At 47.1% G+C, this 23,551-nt stretch overlaps 1 protein-coding gene across 3 annotated transcripts in view; it reads left to right on the top strand.

The window, feature by feature from the left end:
- Positions 1-23,551, top strand: part of TIMELESS (timeless circadian regulator) — a 68,840-nt gene that overhangs the window by 6,182 nt on the left and 39,107 nt on the right. For all 3 annotated transcript variants that reach the window (XM_053374698.1, XM_053374680.1, XM_053374691.1), the window contains exons 2-9: positions 9,489-9,614; positions 11,373-11,526; positions 13,581-13,695; positions 16,534-16,596; positions 16,828-16,929; positions 19,143-19,298; positions 21,211-21,344; positions 21,487-21,574. In XM_053374698.1, the coding sequence (XP_053230673.1) occupies positions 9,518-9,614; positions 11,373-11,526; positions 13,581-13,695; positions 16,534-16,596; positions 16,828-16,929; positions 19,143-19,298; positions 21,211-21,344; positions 21,487-21,574 (909 nt within the window). In that variant the 5' untranslated portion in view covers positions 9,489-9,517. The remainder of the gene's footprint in view (positions 1-9,488; positions 9,615-11,372; positions 11,527-13,580; positions 13,696-16,533; positions 16,597-16,827; positions 16,930-19,142; positions 19,299-21,210; positions 21,345-21,486; positions 21,575-23,551) is intronic.

The raw sequence follows: 23,551 nt of genomic DNA, 5'->3' as shown, positions 1-23,551 counted from the left end.
ATTCACTGGCTTTTGTTAGCGCACAGCGGTGCGGAGAGCCGTTGAGAATGCGGCCTGTTATGCAACTCAGGTACACTTTCCCTGGTAGGCTATTGACTTTCTCATACTTCCCCAGGGGGCCAGTTTCCTTGGAAATTTGAATGAAACTAGGCCCCAGAAACTGCACTGGCTCGCCAGATGCAGCTTGTCACGCTGGCCACGTGACCCGGAAGTGTCTGCGGACAGCGCTGGCTCCCGGCCTATAGAGTGAAATGAGCGCACAACCCTGGAGTCTGGCAAGACTGGCCCGTACGGGCAGGGGTACCTTTACCTTTAGGCCCCAGTCACCTGCGGGGAGGAGCAAGAAACCACATGTGAGCTGTGGCTCACAGCGTGCCTGAATAAGCCATGGTGTGCAGGGTTGTTTTGGATCTGTGTGGTTGCATTGTAAGAACTGAGGCCAGTGAGGGTTGAAAACAGTTTTCCTAGGCATTCTCATCATCTTCATTTTACTCCAAATCTCAAGAAAAATCCAGGTTCCTTGTACCCCCCCACAGACCTACCTGTGCATACAACAATTCTTCCTTTCCTTCTTTCCTTATCTTAGTTTTACTTCATTTTAACTGCAAACTCAAAGAGATAGGAAAGTTAAGGAATGTTGAATGATGCTGGATTGAAATTGAGTGGTTTCTAGCTGTAATGATATAAAGGAATATGAAAAAAAAGGATTGGATAGAAAACAAGGTGTTATTATAAGCTGTGATGCTTTAAGTTAAGGATTTGCTGAACAAATAATCTGAAATGGAATACAAGAAGGGGAGGTATGAGGAGGTCAGAGAAATATGTTATTGAAAATTATGTATTATGAACTATATGTTTTTTATAATTTTTTGTTTGTTTTTTGTTCGTATAAAAAATTGAAAACTTTAATAAATATCTTTTTTAAAAAAAGAGAGAGATAGGAAAGTTACCAGTTGTGAGCACCATCTTTTATATAGGGCTTTGCCCCCCCGATGTTGTTGAACTCCATCTCCCATCATCACGGACCGTTGGCCGTGCTGGTTGGGACTGGTGAGGGTTGAGAGCCTAGTAACACTTCAAAGGTCACAGGTCCTCCCCATTCTCCTGGGTTATAACACTTTGCATATGTCACCCCATCCTTAAATCAATCCCTGTACGTTAGGTTAGCGTTTTGTCCATACTGGAGATGGAGGTGAGTCACAGCTTGCCCAAATCCGCATAATTATGATGCAAGAATTATACAGTGGTACCTTGGGTTACATACGCTTCAGGTTACAGACTCTGCTAACCCAGAAATAGTACCTCGGGTTAAGACCTTTGCTTCAGGATGAGAACAGAAATTGTGCTCCGGCGGCAGTGGGAGGCCCCATTAGCTAAAGTGGTGCTTCATGTTAAGAACAGTTTCAGGTTAAGAACAGACCTCTGGAACGAATTAAGTACTTAATCCGAGGTACCACTGTATTGATATCTCCTAGTCTATATGCTGTTCTAACAGCCAAGTGTCACAATCTCCTTTGCCACGAGTGAAGTAGGGCCAATGCCTACAAACGAACAAATACCGTACTTTTCTCTCTATAACACGCAGATTTTTTTCTCCTAAAAAGTAAGGGGAAATGTCTGTGCATGTTATTGAGCGAATGTGGGGGGTCCCTGGAGCCGACCCTCCCAAGCGCAGAGGAAAAATCAGACAAAAATCCAATCGCGCGCGTCAGGAAGAAGGGAGGAGGGAGCTCCGTGAGAGAGAAAGCTGTTGCTTTCCTGCATTCTGCCTCAGGGTCTTACTGCCCACTCGCTTCTGTTTTGGTTGCTGTTTGCTCAAACGGAACAAAGAGCAGGCAAATCCCCTCCCCTCCAGGCAACCCCTTCCCTCCAGGCAAGCAGAGGGGAAAGGAAAGGATCTCCGTCCTCCTCCAGTGGTGCTGCGTCCAGGGAAGCATTTTAGGGAAAACATGGAGGTGGGAGAGAGAGGGGGCTGGCTTGGGTGTGTGTGTGTGTGGGGGAACCTTTTCCTTCCTTTCCTCCCTCCCGTTAAATCCCTCCCCTGCATTCTTAGCCAGCTGCTTTTCCACACACCCCTCTCGTGCTCCTTGTCCCTTCTGTGTTTTTCCTTCCCTCCCCACCTAAAACGTGGTTACAAAGCATGGATCCATATGGATCCTCAGGATCTTTGCATTGGGTCACCCCAAATTCACCATCAGATCACATTACATGTCCATGGCTGCAGCCTGCACCAAACAAATCACGCACCCACTGTTGCCTGGGGCTGCAGTGGTGCAAAAACGTGGTTACAAAGCATGGATCCTCAGGATCTTTGCATTGGGTCACCCCAAATTCACCATCAGATCACATAGCATGTGCATGGCTGCAGCCTGCACCAAACAAATCACACACCCACTGTTGCCTGGGGCTGCAGTGGTGCAAAAACGTGGTTACAAAGCATGGATCCACATGGATCCTCAGGATCTTTGCATTGGGTCACCCCAAATTCACCATCAGATCACATAGCATGTCCATGGCTACAGCCTGCACCAAAAAAATCATGCACCCACTGTTGCCTGGGGCTGCAGTGGTGCAAAAATGTGGTTACAAAGCACAGATCCACAGGGATTGTCAGGATTTTTGCACTGGGCTACCCCAAGCTCACCATCAGATCACATGTCTGTGGCCACAGCATGAGGCACAAAAATGATACATCCACTGTTTCATTCAGAATTTTCCCCCCTTGTTTTACTCCTCTAAAAACGATGTGCGTGTTATGGTCAGGTGCGTGTTATAGAGCGAAAAATACGGTACACGGAGGACGCGAAATCGCTTGCTGCGCCAGTGAGCTGTTGATAAATGGTGGCTCACCCAGTGTTAGAAACTCGGATGTTTAATCTTGGTGCCAAATGACTCCTTAAACCGGTGGTTTTCAACCAGTGTGCCATAGCTGGGCTGCCTTGAATGATGGTCAGGGATGCCGTAGGCAACACTGGCCTTTGTCGCTCCATCCTCTCACATCTCTGCCTCCCAAAGGCTGGCACAGCTGTTTATTGCAGGAGCCCCGGCTATAAGCTCTGTAGGTGAATGGTGCCTCTGGGAGGGCACCTCTCTTTGGGGCAAGAGCTAGCATCTCAAAAGACTGGAGCAGCAGCTATGGCTGCCCAGAGGACTCCCAAGGAGAGGGGAGAGGAGGCTGAGGGAACACTCCACAAGGGAGGGTGTTCAAAAAAGGTGAGAGGCTGCCAGATCTGCAGGGAAGGGGTGACACAACTGGGCTCCTGAGCCACACAAGGGTGCCCAAGAAAGAATATAGTTGGTTAAGGGAGCCATGAACTCAAAAAGGTTGAAAACCTCTGCCTTAACCAAGGTTGCAATCACCAGAACGGAATATCTATTTGCCATTTTGGGGCAAGACTGCTCTAAAGTCCTTATTTTTCAACTGATGGACGTACTGACTGACTGACTTATTCTCAGTTAAACATCTGGCTAGTTCAGATGACAGCCTTGAAAGCTGGCTAAGAACTTTGAGAACTTAAAAGAAGAAAAGTCACTTGATCCAGGGATATATATTGGCATATTCCAACCTCTTTTTTTCTCAATGGTGACTGCTCCTGCTCAGGCGGCACAGAAAAAGCAATTAGGTCCCAGAAATACTTTCCGATTGTGCAGATAAAATATGAGTGATAGAATTCTACAGGTTGGGGGTATTAGTGTGTGAAAAACGGTCCAGATGCAATGATCCCCAGGCATGCACCTCCAGATAGTGATGTCAGGCGCCATCCTGGTGCCCAGGCATTTTCACTTGGTCGCAAGTGGCCGAAAGCCAGGTGCAAAATGCGCCTAGCGTCTGGCTAATTTTGAACTCTGCACATCAGGCTGATCAGGTTAACGCGGTCCTTTTCCCTGAAATTTGTAGTGGTTCAAAGAGATCTACCTGCTGCTGCTCATGTTCATGTTATCACACAGAGTAGCTGCAGCAAAATGAAGTGGCCACTGTGGAGATTCTGGCTCCAAGATGCATCATCTTTTGGTTTTGAAATGGAGGAGGTGGCAAGGTTCAAGCCTGACTGGGAGCCATGCTGCGTAACCTCAGATGGTGGGTGTGACTGATCTTCAGTGGAAGATCTGCACTCCCCTGCGGGCATCTCCTTGCATAATTATGATTGCTTCACATGTTCCAGGATTAAGCCCTGGATTTCGGAGTAGGTTTTGAGGCAGAGCCTGATTCAGAGCACTGGGCCTAGACCCATTGGAAGAGAAAGATTCAGTGTGAGCAGGCCATTTAGAGTGCTTTAGCAAGGCCTGCTCAGCCATTGGGCAGCGTGCGGCTGCTGCCTCAGGCAGCAGAAGCCCCCGAATCAGCGCCCCCACGGCCGCCCTGCCTGCACCACTGCCAGCGATGGAGAAGCAGCGCCAACATCTGTGCCAGTTTCGGCTGAGATCACATCCATTTGGGGTGTGAGCTCATCCCAAATCAGCATGATCTCGCCTGAAATTGACACGGATGCAGCACAGCGGTTGCGGCAAGCAGTAGCGGCGACAGGTCTGGTGGCAGCAGTGTTAGAAACTCGGAGATATAATCCTTGCTGTTGTTCTTTAGTCGTGTCCGACTCTTCGTGACCCCATGGACCAGAGCACGCCAGGCACTCCTGTCTTCCACTGCCTCACGCAGTTTGGTCAAACACTGTCCAACCATCTCGCCCTCTGTCGTCCCCTTCTCCTTGTGCCCTCCATCTTTCCCAACATCAGGGTCTTTTCCAGGGAGTCTTCTCTTCTCATGAGGTGGCCAAAGTACTGGAGCCTCAGCTTCAGGATCTGTCCTTCCAGTGAGTACTCAGGGCTGATTTCCTTCAGAATGGAGAGGTTTGATCTTCTTGCAGTCCATGGGACTCTCAAGAGTCTCCTCCAGCCCCATAATTCAAAAGCATCAATTCTTCGGCGATATAGATATAAGCTAGGCGCCAATTGTCTCCTTAAACCAGGCTTATAGTCGGCAAAACAGACTGCCTAGTTGCCATTTTTGGGGCCGGACGGTTCAAAAAGTTGTATTTTTCAATACGACTTTTAGGTTCCTGAAATTCATTCCGATGGTGCCGATAAAATATACCCGATAGAGTTCTACGGGATGTGGTTGCTAGTGTGTGAAAACAGTCAAAATTCAAGGACCCCTCAGGCACGCACCTCCAGATGGTGGAGACATCAGGTGCCATCTTGGTGCCTGGACATCTTCACTTGGTTGCAAGTGGCCAATAGCCAAGTACAAAGTGCGCTTGGCGCCTGGGTAATTTCTAACGGTGATCAGCTGCTTGCCAGAGGTTGTGCTAAAATGTCAAAATCCCAGTCTTCCCCCACTGAATATTGCATCCACCTAGCCGAGATACCTCAGAGGTATCTGAGCATAAGTCTTAAGCTATGTGGTTGCAGAAGAGGTTTGGGCTCCCAAACATTTCTCCTCAACTTGCACACACACACATACACATCCTCCCTGCTACATAGTGATCTGGGTTACCGTGAGACTGGAAAATAGGTTAGAATTCTGCAGCGCTTTGTGTAAGTGGGCCAGTTACACAAACCAGGTTACGTCCTGTCATTTCGAAATCAGTGTGAACTCCAGTAGCGGTGGATTGGGGTGAGTTAAGAAGGGGTTGCCTTGTTGTGAAGTGGGTGGAGAAAACACATCTCCTTTTCCTACTCCTCTTTAGTAGCCCAAAGTTTTGCCAGTTTTCTGCAGTCTTCTAGTTCCCAGCAGCTTTACTCTTTCCCTCTCATCTTATAAGCTCCAGGAATTTTGGAAGCAGTCCAGCTGCGTGCGCCTGAGGAGTTTGCGTGCATGAAGCCCCAGGAACCGGAAGGTTCTGCTGGTAAAATAAACTTACACAGGAGTAACGTGAGAAATCCCTTCTCTGCTTTTTGATCTGTAGGCCAGGAAAGGTGTTTTATCTGTCCTCCATCTCTTGATATTCTTCATGGTTCTTTAAGGCTGTGGCAGTTTTGTGATATCTCTGCTTCAATAGCCTTGGCTATTGGAAAAACGGAGGTTCAGGGCGTGCTTTTCTGAAGCTTTTCTGAAGATCTATAGTCAATTTGCATGGAAATCTTAGTTTGCTGTAGAGAAGACCTATGCAACAGCTCTGCCTATTTTAGCATGTTTTAGCTTCTGAGCAAAGGGTCTGCGGATTTTGGCTGAGATTTATAGCCAAACATTGTTTCCGGTGAAGTTCCACTTTTCCGCTTGTTGACCTGCAGAGACAAGGTAAGTCTCTTTTGCATCCCCTGGCAGGGGACAAGTAGCAGCTGCAGCATGTTTACGGCAACCTTTCTTGTCCATCCCATAATGCTGATTGGTGCTGAGTCACAGCAAACTAACTTAAATGTCCGTTCACCTGCTGGTGGTAATATTTGAGGATCGCAGCTTCTGAAGTTTGCTAATTGCACGGGAGAGGGGGGCAGCGAGCTGCAGTTACCTAATTTGTTGGGTAATAAAGGGGAAGAAGGGATGCGGGTGGCGCTGTGGGTTAAACCACAGAGCCTAGGGCTTGCCAATCAGAAGGTCGGTGGTTCGAATCCCCTCGACGGGGTGAGCTCCCATTGCTCGGTCCCTGCTCCTGCCCACCAAAGTGCAAGTAGATAAATAGGTACCGCTCAGGCGGGAAGGTAAACAGCATTTCCATGCGCTGCTCTGGTTTGCCAGAAGCAGCTTAGTCATGCTGGCCACATGACCCGGAAGCTGTACGCCGGCTCCCTCGGCCAATAAAGTGAGATGAGCGCCGCAACCCCAGAGTCGGTCACGACTAGACCTAATGGTCAGGGGTCCCTTTAAAAAGGGGAAAGAGAATTGCATAGCAATAGGAGAACGTGGATTGTATGAACCCTATCTCTTAATGTGGCCAAACAAGGGTGGTCTTGGCTGTGTCTGCCTGGTAGCCAATTAGGAGGTTTGGCATCTGTTGATTCTGCATTCGCAAAGAATTGTGAATTTTTGCTTGGTTGTGTGACTACTTCAGTTGGGAGACTTAGGCTCTTGAGAGAATCCCTTTATAAAAAAAAGCTGTGTGGATAAACATGAGTTCACACAGTCACTTAAGATCAGGCATAGGCAAACTCCTGCCCTCCAGATGTTTGGGACTACAATTCCCATCATCCCTGCCCACTGGTCCTGTTAGATAGGGATGATGGGAATTGTAGTCCCAAACATCTGGAGGGCCGGAGTTTGCCTATGCCTGCTTAAAGTGGTTGTTCTGTGGAGCCTAAGCAATGAATTTGTATCTCATTCGGGAGACTATAGAAGAGTCTGTTGTATTAATTTTTTGTAGCCAACGTGTATTTATATAGAGAATGACATATTGCAGAATACAGCTGCAAAAAACCACCAGGGCAGTCCCTCCGACTTTCAACACTGCCCTCAGTAATTGCTTGGGCCACACAGAAAGTGGCATGTGCTGTAAAACATCTGGAGATGTGAGAGGGAGTGTATGAGAACTATGTGGAATTTTATTTCCTTTCTCCAGATTTTGAGATAATGGCAAGAGTTGTTGCCAGCTTTTCTTGCTTGCTGAAGCCAGACATACTGTACATTATTTTATTTTTTGCATTTGCATTCCATATTTCCCCCTTCAATATGCAATATATGTTTTATCCCCATCCTCAGTTAATTCCCACAACAACGAAGTAGGTTAGGCTGAGAAGCAGCAACAGAGTGGGGATTTGAACCCTAACCTCGTAGCCTAGAGCACAACAATCAGCAGAAAAAGGAGGGGTCATCAAGGAGGTAAGGTAAAGGTACCCCTGCCCGTACGGGCCAGTCTTGACAGACTCTAGGGTTGTGCGCCCATCTCACTCTATAGGCCGGGGGCCAGCGCTATCCGGAGACACTTCCAGGTCACGTGGCCAGCGTGACATCGCTGCTCTGGCGAGCCAGAGCCGCACACGGAAACGCCGCTTACCTTCCCGCTGGTAAGCGGTCCCTATTTATCTACTTGCACCCGGGGGTGCTTTCGAACTGCTAGGTTGGCAGGCGCTGGGACCGAGCAGCGGGAGCGCACCCCGCCGCGGGGATTCGAACCGCCGACCTTTCGATCGGCAAGCCCTAGGCGCTGAGGCTTTTACCCACAGCGCCACCCGCATCCCTCATCAAGGAGGACTGCGCTTCAAAATATTAAATTTGAAATATTAAATTTGAGAACAATGTGGGAAAAGCCCCCTGCGTGATTATAGAAATAAGGAATGGTCAAATAAAACAAGATAGTGAGTTATACCAGCAACTGACTGATCGCGAGAGGAGATTGTTAATATCAGGATTGGAAAACTGTGAAGTAATAAAGAAGAGAGCAGAAAGATAAAGGATGGGCATTTGGCTTTTGAAATCCAGAACACGGGAAGTCCCACTGAAATTAATTAATTCGGATTATATAATTGGCTATTTATTTATTTTTTGAATGTGGAAAGATTTGGTTTGAATTTGTTATTAATATGAATGTTTTTTTAATTGGAAAATGAATAAAAATTATTTACAAAAAAAGAGGGGGGAAAGAACCCTAGCCTTGTGAGGTTTTTTTAATAAATACATTTTATTAGTTTTTAACATATTAATTAACATTCATACAACACAACTTCACATCTTATACAATATTTTTTGGACTTCCGTCAGCGCCTCTGATGATTTTCCGTTCCTATCACTTATTATGCATTTCTTAATTTCATATTACCTTTAATTATCTTTAACTAATAGTTCTCCTCATTGTCTTTTTTGCAATATTTCAAAAAATCCACCTTACAAAACTTCTTGCAAACCTACTAGCGTAATCTGTCCATCACAATTACTTTTCAAATACAGTAGTCCGTAAATTTTCTCCAGTCTTCTGAGAATCTCTGGTCCTGCTGGTTTCGAATCCTTCCTGTTAGTTTATCTAATTCTGCATAGTCCATCAATTTCATTCTCCATTCTTCTTTCGTCGGTAATTCTTCTTGCTTCCAGTTTTGTGCCAAAGCCTTGTGAGGTTCTAGTCCGACACAGTAACCCCGGCAAGCCAGTGCCTGGATTTCTGCAGGCAACAAAAGCCATTTTGTTTTACAGAGCTTCTGCCCTTTTTTTGTGAATGACCATGCAACTCCATAGGGACGTGGGTGGCGCTGTGGGTTAAACCACAGAGCCTAGGACTTTGCCGATCAGAAGGTCGGCGGTTCGAATCCCCGCGACAGGGTGAGCTCCCACTGTTCAGTCCCTGCTCCTGCCAACCTAGCAGTTCGAAAGCACCTCAAAGTGCAAGTAGATAAATAGGTACCGCTCCGGCGGGAAGGTAAACGGCGTTTCCATGCACTGCTCTGGTTCGCCAGAAGTGGCTTAGTCATGCTGGCCACATGACCTGGAAACTGTACGCCGGCTCCCTTGGCCAATAAAGCGAGATGAGCACCGCAACCCCAGAGTCGGCCACGACTGGACCTAATGGCCAGGGGTCCCTTTACCTTTATGCAACTCCATGGCTTAACGTTGCTTCTGTTCTCCGCAGGCTCCCTTCTTTCATTTAGGCTGAGATTTATGGACTTGTACATGATGAATTGCGAACTCTTGGCGACGTGCAGCGCCCTGGGCTTCTTGGAAGGGGACACCTACCACAAAGAGCCGGATTGCTTAGGTGAGAGATCCCAGGGGGTTGCAGGTGTATATTGGAGGTTTAAAGGGGGGGCGGTATGCCTGTCACAAACAGACTCATTAATGGATCCAGTTGATATGGGGATGTGGATGGGGGATGCATTTTAGGGAAGTGTGTGATTTTTATACACTTAGAAAAACCGATCCGTCATTAGAGCACAAGGCTCTTAATCCCAAGGTTGTGGGTTCAAGCCCCACCTTGGGCAAAAGATTCCTGCATTGCATAATAAATAATAATAATAATAATAATAATAATAATAATAATAATAATAATAATAATAATGTTGTAATTTATATCCCACCCATCTGGCTGGGTTTCCCCAGCCACTCTGTGCAGCTTGCAGCGTATTCAGGTGAAACTCGGAAAATTAGAATATCGTGGAAAAGTTCATTTATTTCAGTAATTCAACTTAAAAGGTGAAATTAATATCTGAGATAGACTCATGACTCGCAAAGCGAGATATGTTAAGGCTTTATTTGTTATAATTGTGCTTTATACCATTAAAATTTTCTGGGGCTGATATTTGGTTGAAGGAGTCTTAGGCAAGTTTATGCAGATTTAATCAATCAATTTAAGTTTTATTTGATCGATGATCAGCTGACAATAGCTTTGATTGCTGTGGGGAAGTTCTTCCTTTTGGTTGTATTTGGTGTAGAGGCAGGGAGATCATTATGTCAGAGCAAGCAATTCTCCTTGACCGATAGATTAAGCATCTTTCTCCCCCCACCCCATATGCTGTTCTGGGAGTTCCCCTCCCAAAAGATTTGGGGAGGGCGCGGGGCGAGGAGAAGGCAGGAAGTCCTGTTGTGCTATGGCTTTGTCATTGCAAAGGCTTCTGCTAGCTAGCACAACAGTTTCACTGAATATGACCCTTGGATTTTAGATGGTGAATCTATATCAGCCTTCTACATCTTAGTGGTGCTTGGAGGTCGTTGGACTCCAAATTCCATGAGCCTCAGCCAGGATGATGGGAGTTGTAGTCCAGTAACATTCAGTGAGCACTAGGTTGGGAAAGGCTGTTTGTTCTGTATCTGGCAGCCTGTTCCATGTTGGAGGCAGTCCCTCCTGTAAGAGAGAGAAGGGTTAATCCCTTTTCTAATATGGTACCTTCCCCATCAGGGAAGGGTGGTGCTGTGGTCTAAACCACAGAGCCTAGGGCTTGCCGATCAGAAGGTCAGTGGTTCGAATCCCCGTCACGGGGTGAGCTCCCATTGTTCGGTCCCAGCTTCTGCCCACCTAGCAGTTTGAAAGCACATCAAAGTGCAAGTAGATAAATAGGTACCGCTCTGGCAGGAAGGTAAACGGTGTTTCCGTGTGCCACTCTGGTTCGCCAGAAGCAGCTTAGTCATGCTGGCCACATGACCCGGAAGCTGTCTGCGGACAAACGCCAGCTCCCTCGGCCTATAGAGCGAGATGAGCGCCGCAACCCCAGAGTCGTCCGCCACTGGACCTTATGGTCAGGGGTACCTTTACCTTTACCTTCCCCATTTGTGGCTATTAAACAATATATAATGATATGTGTGTGTGTGTTTTTTAGTATTGTCAAGATAAACAGGAATTTCTGTTTTCTCCATTTTTAAAAAGGGCTTCCTCTTTTTGCAGCAATAATATAACTTCTTGTATAACCTTGCTTAATTTTTAAGTGATGGGACAGGAATTCCATGTGCTTTTTTGTTTCACATCCTTTCCAATGTTGCTCCCACATAACCCTTCTCTCCCTGCCCATCTCTCCATGTTCAGAGAGTGTGAAAGACTTGATCCGCTACCTGCGCCACGAAGATGAGACGAGGGATATTCGGCAACAGCTGGGGGCGGCGCAGATTCTACAGAACGACCTGATCCCTATCATTGTCCAATACCCTCAAGACAAACAGCTCTTTGATGCTGTTATCAGGTAACCCGCGTGGGTGTGGGATGACTTGCTTGGCTCCTGTAGGTTTACTAAAACCCATACATTAATATTATAATAATCAGGAGCTCACCAAGTTAGTGGCTAAATATCTTGATCTGGTTTTGTGTCGTTGAAACACATTGCAGACGTCTGATCTCCCTGGAGACCTAGAGATGTAATTTTAGACTACTTTGCCTCTTTCATTTGACAAATGTTTTGTGTCGCTGGGAAGGCGGTAATTCTGTATTGATTTGCTATGGATGTTTGTATGCGATGCCAATAAAAGGTTTGATGAATGAATTAATATTCTTCATGTACGTACAATGTTCCCTGACAGCGCTTTGATGAGAGACAGGACTAATAACTCATTTCAGTCCAAAGCCTTGATGGTGAAGAAGTCGGAGGTCACGGTGTAAGGCCATACAATGCATAAATGAAATTGGGATACAGTCATATCTTGGGTTAAAGTAGCTTCAGGATGAGTATTTTCGGGTTGCGTGCTGCGGCAACCCGGAAGTAACGGAGTGCGTTACTTCCAGGTTTTGCCGCTTGCGCATGCGTGGAAGCGGTGAATCGCAACCCACAGACGCTGGTTGTGTTCGCTTCAGGATGTGAACGGGGCTCCAGAACGGATCCTGTTCGCATCCAGAGGTACCACTGTATATCTAAGGAGTGACCCTTTATAAGGAGATACAAAAATACTCTGAAGAAAGGAAGGCCTGCAAAAATTGTGACAGGAACTTTGATAATGTTCCCAGCTTTCTTTAATTTTGATCTGCTTCATCTGTCGTGGAGCTACGGCCCGATGGCAAACCACCACTCTCAGATCTGTATAATTTGTGGCCCGCAAAGCTGAATGCAGCCCCCTAGGGACGCGATAAAGGGTAGAGTGGCATTCAACCAAGTTTTATTCAGAATTAAAATGAACTTGGTCGTATTGATTCATTTCATTGGGTCTGCTCTGAGTAAAATTTGGTTGAATGCCGCCTAGAGTTTCTTAAGATGAGTGTTCCTCCTGAGAGAGCCCTTTCCCTCGTGGCCATATACCTAGAATCATGGAATTGTAGAGTTGGAACCCAATGGTCATCTAGTCCAACCCCCTGCAATGCAGGAATCTCACCTAGACCTTCCAGCCTTAAAAACCTCCAAGGCGGAGAGTCCACCATCTCCCAAGGGAGTCCGTTCCACTGTCAAAAATAGCTTACAGTCAGAAAGTTATTCCTGGTGTTTATTCAGAATCCCCTTACAGTGGACGCTTGGGTTGCCAATGTGATCCATATGGGATGCACGTCCGCAACCTGCACTGGCGTGTTTGCGCACACACGGGTTGCGATTTGGCACTTCTGCCCATGCGCAAAGTGCAATTTAGTGCTTCTGCACATGCGCGACTTCCGAAACCTGGAAGTAACCCATTCTGGTACTTCTGGGTTTCAGCGGTCCATAACCCGAAAAAACGCAACCTGAAGCGTCTGTAACCCGAGGCATGATTGTACTTGTAACGTGAATCCATTGGTTTGAGTCCTACCCTCCAGAGCAGGAGAAAATAAGCTTGCTCCATCTTTCATGTGACAGCCCTTTAGATATTTGAAGATGGCGATCATATCACCTCTCAGTCACCTCTTCTCCAGACTAAACATACCCAGCTTCCTTAGCTGTTCCTCATAAGGCTTGGTTTCCAGACCCTTGGTTGCCGTCTGGCTTTGCTTAACGATCAGAAGAGATGGGCCTGTTTTTCTCTGCTGTGAGAAAAGGTGCTTCTTTGTAATGCACTCGATAATTTTAAGACTTAAACTGAGCCCCAAAGACTGTATCATCTGCTGCTTTTAAACCTGGCTCCAGAAAGCCTTGGGTAAAATAAATTTCTGTTCTTCCTCCTTATTTCTCACATTCGCTCTCCTTGAACAGAGCAGGTCAGCCAGTGGAATCTCTAGTTTTATCACTGGCAGCCTTAAGCAGAGAACCACTAGCCCCATCAAGGCTGTCGCTCGCTTAGGACTCCGTGAAGCTATTTCACAATAATGGTTGGATCCTCTTACTTTGTTTTCTTTTTCTCCTAGGTTAATGGTAAACCTAACCCAGCCAGCTGTCCTCTGCTTTGGCAAACTCCCGCAGGAAGCCAGCTTCCGACACCATTTCCTGCAAATCGTCTCTTATCTGCAGGCTTACAAAGAAGTGAGTGGTTCGTAACAGGAGCTCGGCCTACACTCGAGTAGGACCCTGGTGGGGAACACATGCCCGACTGGCATGTTCCCTCCCTCCTGGTCGATCGTTCGGGAGCTTCAAAAGCTTTCTTCACCCCGAACATCACAGCGACCGATGCCAACTGACATCGGCACACTTCGCGATCTGCAGAGTTTGCGCAACTTGCGTGACAGACCTCAGCAACTCAGCATTTTGGCTAATCTACTTTATTTACATATAAACACACACGGAGCACTGCAACATGGCTCCCTCTCTCTCTAGCACCAGACAGCAAAGACAAAAAAGAACAAAGGACAATAGTCCCACTTCACGGAACACAGGAACACAAACATCCTGTCTCTGTCACTTCCCACTCTGTGGAGTCAAAACATATACCGTCACGTGATAGACAAAAATCCCATGACTGCACTCATGGAGCAGGAATTCTAACAGTTCGCACTGGTGTCTCTCATTTTCCAATCCTTCCTGGGATCCATGTGGGACTGCCTTGTTTTTCTTGAGCAGCGGCGCTTCCTGTAGTCGTGCAGAATTCTGGCACACTCTCAGCTTTCTGGAAATAATTCTTTGTTGGATTCAGACTGAAGATGAGAGGGGAGGGGAGGAGCTGCAGCCTTCTGGGATAGAGGGCCCTGACTTGAGGGCCTTGGAGGTGAACTTGAGTTCAGGAAGGCGTGGAGATCAACAGTGGGCAGGCTAGTGATGGGAAAGTGAGGATCTGCTCTTCTGGGGTTGAGCTCCCTCTAAGGCAGTGGTTCTCAAACTTTTTTCTTTTCTTCTGGGCCACACTTTCAGAATAAAATTTGTTCTCACCGGGCCACATTTTTATTAATAAGAAATACATTGGAACACAAAAGAGAAACAACTGCTAGCAGTGCTTGATTTATAGCATAGAATGCAACTGCTTTATACCTTGGTTTACGAACTTAATCCATTCCGGAAGTCCGTTCTTAAACCAAAGCGTTCTTAAACCAAGGCGTGCTTTCCCGTAGCAGCGGGGGACTCAATTTAGAAATGGAACGCACTCAACAGGAAGTGGAACATGTTCTGCTTCCAAGGCAAAGTTCACAAACCAAAACACCTACTTCCGGGTTTGCAGCGTTCTTAATCCAAGTTGTTCATAAACTAGGCTGTTCTTAAACCAAGTTACCACTGTAATATGATAATGGGACACCCAGAAAGCATTAAACAATGCAGCTACATAAGAACGTGAATAATTCCCCAAATATGAACAAGTCTTTGCTAGCACTGTGTGATTTCGGGATTACAACTGGGTTTGCCCCCGGTATCACTGGATGCTCTTCCGCTTATCTATCCATATTCTGCAACAACAACAGAAATACCGCATTTTTCACTCCATAAGATGCACTTTTTTTGCCCAGGGGCAAAAAGCAGATCATGCTTTTTTTTTTTTTTTTTTGAAAGAGAAGACTAAAGCAATAAGGAGAGAAATTAGAAGAAAAGGAGGAGCAAAAAACTGCTCCAGCTAAGGAAAAGACACTTAAGGCAAACAAGAGGGAAGGGAGTGTTGAAAGGAAACAGCGGATCAGTGGGATCGGAAGAGAGATAAGGAACGCTAGCGGAGGCTGCCGGGGAGGGGGGAGGTAAAAGCCCAAGGATCCTCAGGATTTTTACATTGGGTCACCCCAAATTCACCATCAGATCACATAGTGTGTCCATGGCTACAGCCTGCACCAAAAAAATCACACACCCACTGTTGCATGGGACCGCTGTGGCGCAAAAACGTGGTTACAAAGCACAGATCCACATGGATCCTCAGGATTTTTACATTGGGTCACCCCAAATTCACCATCAGATCACATGTCTGTGGCCACAGCATGAACCACAAAAATCATACACCCACTGTTTCGCTCAGAATATTTCCCCCCCCTTGTTTTCCTCCTCTAAAAACTAGGTGCATCTTATGGTCAGGTGCGTCATATGGAGCGAAAAATATGCCATGCTACACTATACTAGACCGAAACATTTAAATGTTTCTTTGATTGCCCTTGAACCTTCCTGCCGTGCTTGCCGTCCTCTCCTGCCACACCCTCCGACAACCACTGCTCTAGGGGTGTTGTAAACAAAAATTGCCCTTTTCCCTTATGGGGTATCCAAGAGCCCATATAGAGTCCTTACATAGGTTCCCTATTGGTAGGAGAGAATAACAGAGGCCAACCAGAGAATATTGAGAAGCAAAGCAGCTAGTAAGCTTGATCTTTATTGATCTGTTGCAACAGGGTGCTCCCCTCACTCGCAGGAGAGGAGGAGGGACCCAGAAAAAAGGCATGCAAGGCCTTATAAAGACTTTTGAAATTGCCACCCTGTAGATCAGGACCACCCCCAGAAACATCATACATACATCACAGAAGGGGTGTAACCTAAGACCACCCCTCAGATACATCGCACCTGCATCACAGAAAAGGCGGTCTAAAACAGAAATTTTGAATCTTGTTTTTCTCCTGTCCTTGTTTATCTCCTGTCTGGCAGGTTACTTGATTGGATTGCCTGGGTAGCCTGGCCAGTCTTTTGTAATGATAAATACTTAGTTCCTGGGCCAGGTCACAGGCTCACACCCTATTCAAACACAGACATACCCTTAAGACAGGATTTGTGAAGGAAAAGACAGTGGGGAGGCTTTTCTACTTTGACCTTGCAGAGAAAACATTTGGTCAGTTTGGGAATCAAAATGGCTCCAAGTTGGTCTTCCTGTGCTGATCTATGTATGTGCTTGGTTGGGACGCCATATATCTAAGGCCATAAAATTCCTATCACAGGGGAGACTAACACGCTTCCTTCCCCACCTTGTAGGCGTTTGCCAACGAGAAGATCTTTGGGGTACTGAGTGAAAAGCTATATGACCTGCTGCAGCTGGTGAGTAGTACCCCCAGTCCCAGAAGCGGCACTTTGTGGGGGACCCGATCCTCAAGCGCAAGGAGCCAGAAGGGATTTAGGGAATGGATGTGGAAGGGGACCAAAAAAAGTGGGTGGGAGGGCAAGGTTGGGTTTTGGGCAGAGGCAAAAGCTCTGCCCTGTGACCCACTTGTGTTGTGGGGGGTTTATATATGATGACCTGCCCCTTCCTTCCTTCCTTCCTGCCCCCAGGACTGGGAACAGCGCCAGGAGGAGGATAACCTCTTAATCGAGCGGATCCTGCTGCTGGCGCGCAATGTGCTGCACGTCCCGGCCGATCCCGACGAGGAGAAGGTACTTGCATGTCTGAAGGGGGGCACCCAATTGCGGTCAGGCTGCTACTGGTCTAGGGCTTTGCCTGAAGGTGCAAAAGAAGCACCTGAGCTTTTGCAGAGGTTCACCTACCTGTACCTCTGCTTTCACAGCAGTCACTGCTTTGTTGTTGTTTTTATACCCCGTTTTAGGGTGAATTACTGTACTTTTCCGTGTACAAAATGAGGTTTTATATTTTAAAACTGTGTTTAAAAATTGGGGGGGGGGGGTTGTCTTATACAGTGTTACCTCAGGTTACATACGCTTCAGGTTACACACGCTTCAGGTTACAGACTCCACTAATCCAGAAATATTACCTCAGGTTAAGAACTTTGCTTCAGGATGAAAACAGAAATCGTGCTTCGGCGGCAGCGGGAGGCCCCATTAGCTAAAGTGGTGCTTCAGGTTACGAACAGTTTCAGGTTAAGAACGGACCTCCGGAACGATTTAAGTACTTAAACCCGAGGTACCACTGTACACGGATAGTACACATAGGTGGGACGTGGTTTTTGTTGCTGTGGTGAGCCGGAGATTGCCAGCGGCTATTGGGCGTGTTATTGGTGGCTTCGGCAAGGGCCCCCTGCCCCCAAAAGCTCAACAGATCTGGGCAATCCTTTCCGTCTTATACATGGGGGCGTGTTATACACGGAAAAATACTGTATATAATAATGGCTTGACTTAGGCTTGACTTGAAGCAGAGGCTTACTGGTTTACACATTCACATTATACGCACATCACTACACATTCACCACACTATCGTTAAATCTGCTGGATAAGGGGTGGAGGGGAATGGGAACAGTCGTAGGTTTTGCTTGTCTCTGGTATATTGCAAGAGATTTGCTCGCTATGTCACGCTAGTACGTGAGGTGACATGATAGATTTCCACACACAACCTCTGCAGGAGTGAGGTGTGTCAGTAGTTCTGCTTAAAATGTGCATTGCACATTGTCTCCATTTAGATTATACAGTGGTGCCCCGCAAGACGAAATTAATTCGTTCTGCGAGTTTCTTCGTCTTGCGGTTTTTTTCGTCTTGCGAAGCACGGCTATTAACGGCTTAGCGGCTATTAACGGCTTAGCGGCTATTAACGGATTAGCGGCTATTAACGGCTTAGCGGATTAGCCGCTTTAAGAAAAAGGAAACAAACTCGCAAGACGTTTCGTCTTGCGAAGCAAGCCCATAGGGAAATTCGTCTTGCGGAACGACTTAAAAAAAGGGGAAACTCTTTCGTCTTGCGCGTTTTTCGTTTTGCAAGGCGTTTGTCTTGCGGGGTACCGCTGTATAGGAGTAACCCTAGCAAAAATTTTGAGGGATTTTGCACCTGGTCTGACATTGCAGACTAGGTTAGCACTGCTGAGCTACGGTTTCGGTAGTCGAATGGACTCCTGGAACAGATTATGTTCGAGAACCACGACACCACTGTATATATATTTAACACAAACTTATTGTTCTTTGGAATGCAGTTTGAAAGCCAGCAACAGATAGTGTCCCTGTCCTTAACAACCACAGTAGATAGATAGATAGATACTTTATTCGGCTATAAGCCCACAAGGTAAAACCAATCAATAACTAAAATAGCATTTTACATTCTAAAATATCAACTAAAATATTTCAACGCATAATCTCCTTCACGTTACATACAATCTCTAGATGTACCATATTGTGGCCTTGAATATAAAGATGGTGGATAGAGTTTACTAGATTTTTAATAGTCATGCAGCATTCCATGAAGTCTTTTATATGAAAGAACTGAATTCAGGAATCTGGCAACCTGTAATGTTCTATAAGAGTCAATGTCCTGGAGTAAATAGGCTAGATGTAATTCAGGTGGTTTAGTAACAGTTTCCAAGATGATTGAACTCAGAATCCTTGATCGGGGAACAATATATAAAGGACAATTAAACAAGATATGATAAAGGGATTCTATTGATTTGCTGTCACATGCGCATAAAACCAATGGGCCGAAGATTCCAATCTGATAGGCCATGAACAGGCCGGGTTTAGACCTAATCGTGCTTCTATTGACCATGCAACAACCACAGTGTTCTTCCTTCCTTCCTTCCTTCCTTCCTTCCTTCCTTCCTTCCTTCCTTCCTTCCCCTCACCCCTTGGTATCCCTACTCAGAAGAAGAAGCAACTTAGGTCATGAGGACCCCAGTGCCCTTGTACTCAGGCTCCTGTGGTCTTTCCCACAGAACATTGACGACGATGCCAACATTCATGACCGGGTGCTGTGGGCCATCCACATCAGCGGCATGGATGATCTGCTCAAATTCTTGGCCAGCTCCCAGAGCGAGCAGCAGTGGAGCCTACATGTGCTTGAGATCATCTCCCTTATGTTCCGTGACCAGGTAAGCAAGGGGAGGAGGAAGGGGGTTGGGCAAGGCGGGCGATAATCTTCAGGTGGCTGAACCCAGGCCTGTTGAATTGCTGGTTGGGATGTCCATTGGATACAGTCTCTCTGTTAAAAGTTGGCAGTGCTATTTTTCTACAAAAAGAGGTGCCAGAGCTCACCATGAACACCTCCCTTGTTCTCTTATACAGTCGTACCTTGGAAGTCAAACGGAATCCGTTCCAGAAGTCCGTTTGACTTCCAAAATGTTCAAAAACCAAAGCATGGCTTCAGATTGGCTGCAGGAAGCTCCTGCAGCCAATCAGAAGCTCCGTCGACCGTTCGGCTTCCAAAAGAATGTTTGGAAACCAGAACACTCACTTCTGGGTTTCGATCTTTCGGGAGCCGATTTGTTCGGGAGCCAAGGCGTCCGAGATTCACAGTACGACTGTAATGGCAGTGGCGCCCACCGGAGAGGTGCCGGAACTGAGTTTGCAGCTGAAGAAACGCTCTTGAAGTGGGAATGAAGACCCAGGAATTTGGTGGCATTCAAAACTTATATACTGTAGAAAGGGAAGAAGGAAAAGGGAGAGTTTGAATACAAGACGAAAGAGGAGATGGCAATAGTTTTCACCTGTACTTGTGAGAGACTTGTAGCGTGGGGTGTAATTGGGGCAGTTTTTGGTGGGTTGGGAAACAGCAGTTGCTAACAGAATTAGTGAATATATATATATATATATATATATATATATATATATATATATATGCACATACATACATACCCCGCCCATTAAAATACAGTAATGTATCAAACATTAAAACTTCCCTAACCAGGGCTGCCTTCAGATGTCTTCTAAAAGTTTGGTAGTTGTTGTTCTCTTTGACATCTGGTGGGAGGGCGTTCCACAGGGCGGGCGCCACTACCGAGAAGGCCCTCTGCCTGGTTCCCTGTAACTTGGCTTCTCGCAGTGAGGGAGCCGCCAGAAGGCCCTCAGCGCTGGACCCCAGTGTCCAGGTACAACGATGGAGGTGGAGACGCTCCTTCAGATATATTGGACCGAGTATATCTGTGATACATAGGAACAGGTTTAGAGGCAATGTGCCTTCAGATAACGCATGCGAAGGGCAAAAACGGACATGTCTTGAGCGTGGTCATTTTGTGAGTCTTTTCACCTGGTCACTGTTAGGTGAAGTGATGGGTGAGTTAGTTGACATTACCCAAGGATGGGGGACCCTGTGTCCCTTTAGATCTCGCTGTTCTCTAGCAGGCTGCCTTGCTGACCAAGCCAGCAGGGCCCAGCGGCCGGACATGTTGGGTGTTTCAGTCCATCAACATCTAAATGGCCACAGGTTAACCTTCTCCGGTCAAACCTAACACGGTTGTCCTTACGTTTAGCATTTTGTAAGCCTTCTCAAAGTTGGGAGGCACAGAAGACAGGCAGAAAGATTGCCTTGTCCTATAGGCAACCTGAGGGATGCAGGTGGCGCTGTGGGTTAAACCACAGAGCCTAGGACTTGCCGATCAGAAGGTCGGCGGTTCGAATCCCCACGATGGGGTGAGCTCCCGTTGCTCGGTCCCTGCTCCTGCCAACCTGGCAGTTCAAAAGCACATCAAAGTGCAAGTAGATAAATAGGTACCGCTCCGGTGAGAAAGTAAACGGCGTTTCCGGGCGCTGCTCTGGTTCGCCAGAAGCGGCTTAGTCATGCTGGCCACATGACCCGGAAGCTGTACGCTGGCTCCCTCGGCCAATAAAGCGAGATGAGCGCCGCAACCCCAGAGTCGGCCACGACTGGACCTAATGGTCAGGGGTCCCTTTACCCTTTACCTTTATAGGCAACCTGCAGTGACTACTCTCTGCCTGGGATGGGCTTGGTATTGGGTGAGCCTAACTTGGGTTGCAGGAAGTCACAGAAATCTGTGTCCCCAACAGAACCCAGAGCAACTGGCAGCAACTGGGCAGGCCCGCTCAGCCAAGGAGCAGAGCGCAGACGCGGCTGAGTTGGAGCACCTGAGGCAGAAGGAACTGGCTGAGAAGAGGAGCCGGGTTCTCCAGCGGAGCAGCAGGTGAGGCAGGGTGGATTCGATTTAAATCAAATCGATTTCAGTCACTAGTCAGTAAGACCTGTGCTTCTAACACTTCTGATCCTTGATTCAAACTATGCTTGTTCCCCCAATATATGCATCTGCTTCTCCCTTTTCCCTGCAGGCACTCTCGTTTCGGTGGCTGCTACGTCATTCAGGGCCTGAAGTCTTTTGGAGACAGAGACGTTGTGATGCATAAGGGACTGCAGAATGTAAGTTGATGTGGGTGCAAGTGTGTGTGTGTGTGGTGGGGAGAGTCGTTGCCTGGCAGTGCTCAAAGTTGAAGGCCTCCCTTTGCTACTTTGGGTTGCGAAGTGTGTTAAGTATAGTAATTTAATTCGCAGACATTGTAAATGCTTGCATGCATTAGGTAAAGGGACCCCTGACCATTATGTCCAGTCGTGACTGACTCTGGGGTTGTGGTGCTCATCTCGCTTTATTGGCCGAGGGAGCCGGCGTACAGCTTCCGGGTCATGTGGCCAGCATGACTAAGCCGCTTCTGGCGAACCAGAGCAGCGCACAGAAACGCCGTTTACCTTCCCGCTGGAGTGGTACCTATTTATCTACTTGCACTTTGACGTGCTTTCAAACTGCTAGGTTGGCAGGAGCTGGGACCGAGAAACGGGAGCTCACCATGTCACGGGGATTCGAACCGCTGACCTTCTGATCGGCAAGTCCTAGGCTCTGTGGTTTAACCCACAGCGCCACCCATGTCCCTATTTATAATATTAGAATCACAGAATTGTAGTGTTGGAAGGGACCATGAGGGTCATCTAGCCCAACCCCTGCAATGCAGGAATCTCTTGCCCCAGGTAGGGCTCGAACCCACGGTGCTGAGATTCTAAAATCTCCCACTAGCAGAGCTAAAAAGGCTCTAACCCCAGGAGACTTTCTCTAGGCCAGTGGGGCTGGCAGTGTGAGACGGCTGATTCTGGGAGGCCTGGAGAGGCAGTGAGGTGTTGGAAGGACAGAGCTGTGTGTCCCAAGTAGCCTTGCCTTCTAAGCTACCCTGCTGGCTGCCCGCGGGGGTGCTGGAGGATGGTGTCTCATCACCAGGGCAAGCTAAGGTTCAACCTCCACTCAGGTTGGCTTCTGCATGTAGAATGAGCCATATTGCTCCTTTCCTTGGGCATCAAAATGTTTTGAGCTGGCCTTGCCAGGCCTGGGTAGGCAATACTGAGCTTAGCAATGGTCTGACTCAGTGTAACACAGCTTCCTGTGCTGGTGTGTAAAAAGTTAAAACATAAAGCAAATTGCAGTGAAAAAGAAGAAGTGGAAAATACCCGTGTCCCTTGCATGCATTACTTTGTGTTTAAATTGGATTGGTTGGTAACCGAGTTCTAGAGAGTTCTGTAGGAGTTCTCATGTGATTGGCTATCGTTGGTCACATGGGAAGCATACAGTGAAGGAGAGACTCTGTTGAATGTGAGGCAAGATGGCTGTGTTTTAGAATCCACAGTGAACACCGCTAGGTTGAATTGAGTGTCGGAGTGCTTCTCCACTTGGGAGAAAGAGAGCAAAGATGCAGGAGAAGGCAAAAGTGGGCAATCTATCATAGGAGCTGCAAGGCCTGGCCTAACTGAGATACAGAAGGCTGAGTGCTGAGCTCTAGAAAGAGAGGAAAATACAGTTGTTTAGAAGTTAGAAGAAGAGACTGTAAGCCCATGCTTGAACAAGCACGCGGCTGTAAATATTATGTTTTAAATCATCTATAACTTGAGATTCTACAAGTAAAGCTTTTGAATGTTAAAGTCTGGGCATTGGTTTAATTTCCAAAGAAGGGTGTCAGTCGTGATTTGAGCTTCTTAGCTGCATTTTCGCTGCTCTTACTTCAACAACAAAGTGGTAGCCCAGAAAGCCCCTCACTTGCCTACCCTTACAAACCCCCTCAACTGCCGAGGAAGCTGCAGTTGTCGATTCTTCACCTATACTCCTCCTCTGGTGCCCTTGCGTACCTCAGGTGTGGAGAACCTGTGGCCCTCCAGCCATCGCTGAACTACGCTACCCAGCAGCCCCAGCAAGCATGGCCAATGGCCAGTGATTATGGGAGTTGTAGTTCAACAATATACAGAAGGCCAGGGGTTCCCCACACATGGTGTGCACCTCCCTCTCATGCTTGCTAGAGCAAGTAGGACTTACAGGCAGGGGGAGAGTAGGAATGGGGCAGGAGAAATAATAATAATAATAAT

Source organism: Podarcis raffonei, chromosome 2 (genome assembly GCF_027172205.1).
Source record: "Podarcis raffonei isolate rPodRaf1 chromosome 2, rPodRaf1.pri, whole genome shotgun sequence".
Classification (NCBI taxonomy): Eukaryota; Metazoa; Chordata; class Lepidosauria; order Squamata; family Lacertidae; genus Podarcis; species Podarcis raffonei.
Note: the sequence above shows the minus strand (reverse complement) of the source record. Positions and strands in the feature narration are given on the sequence as shown.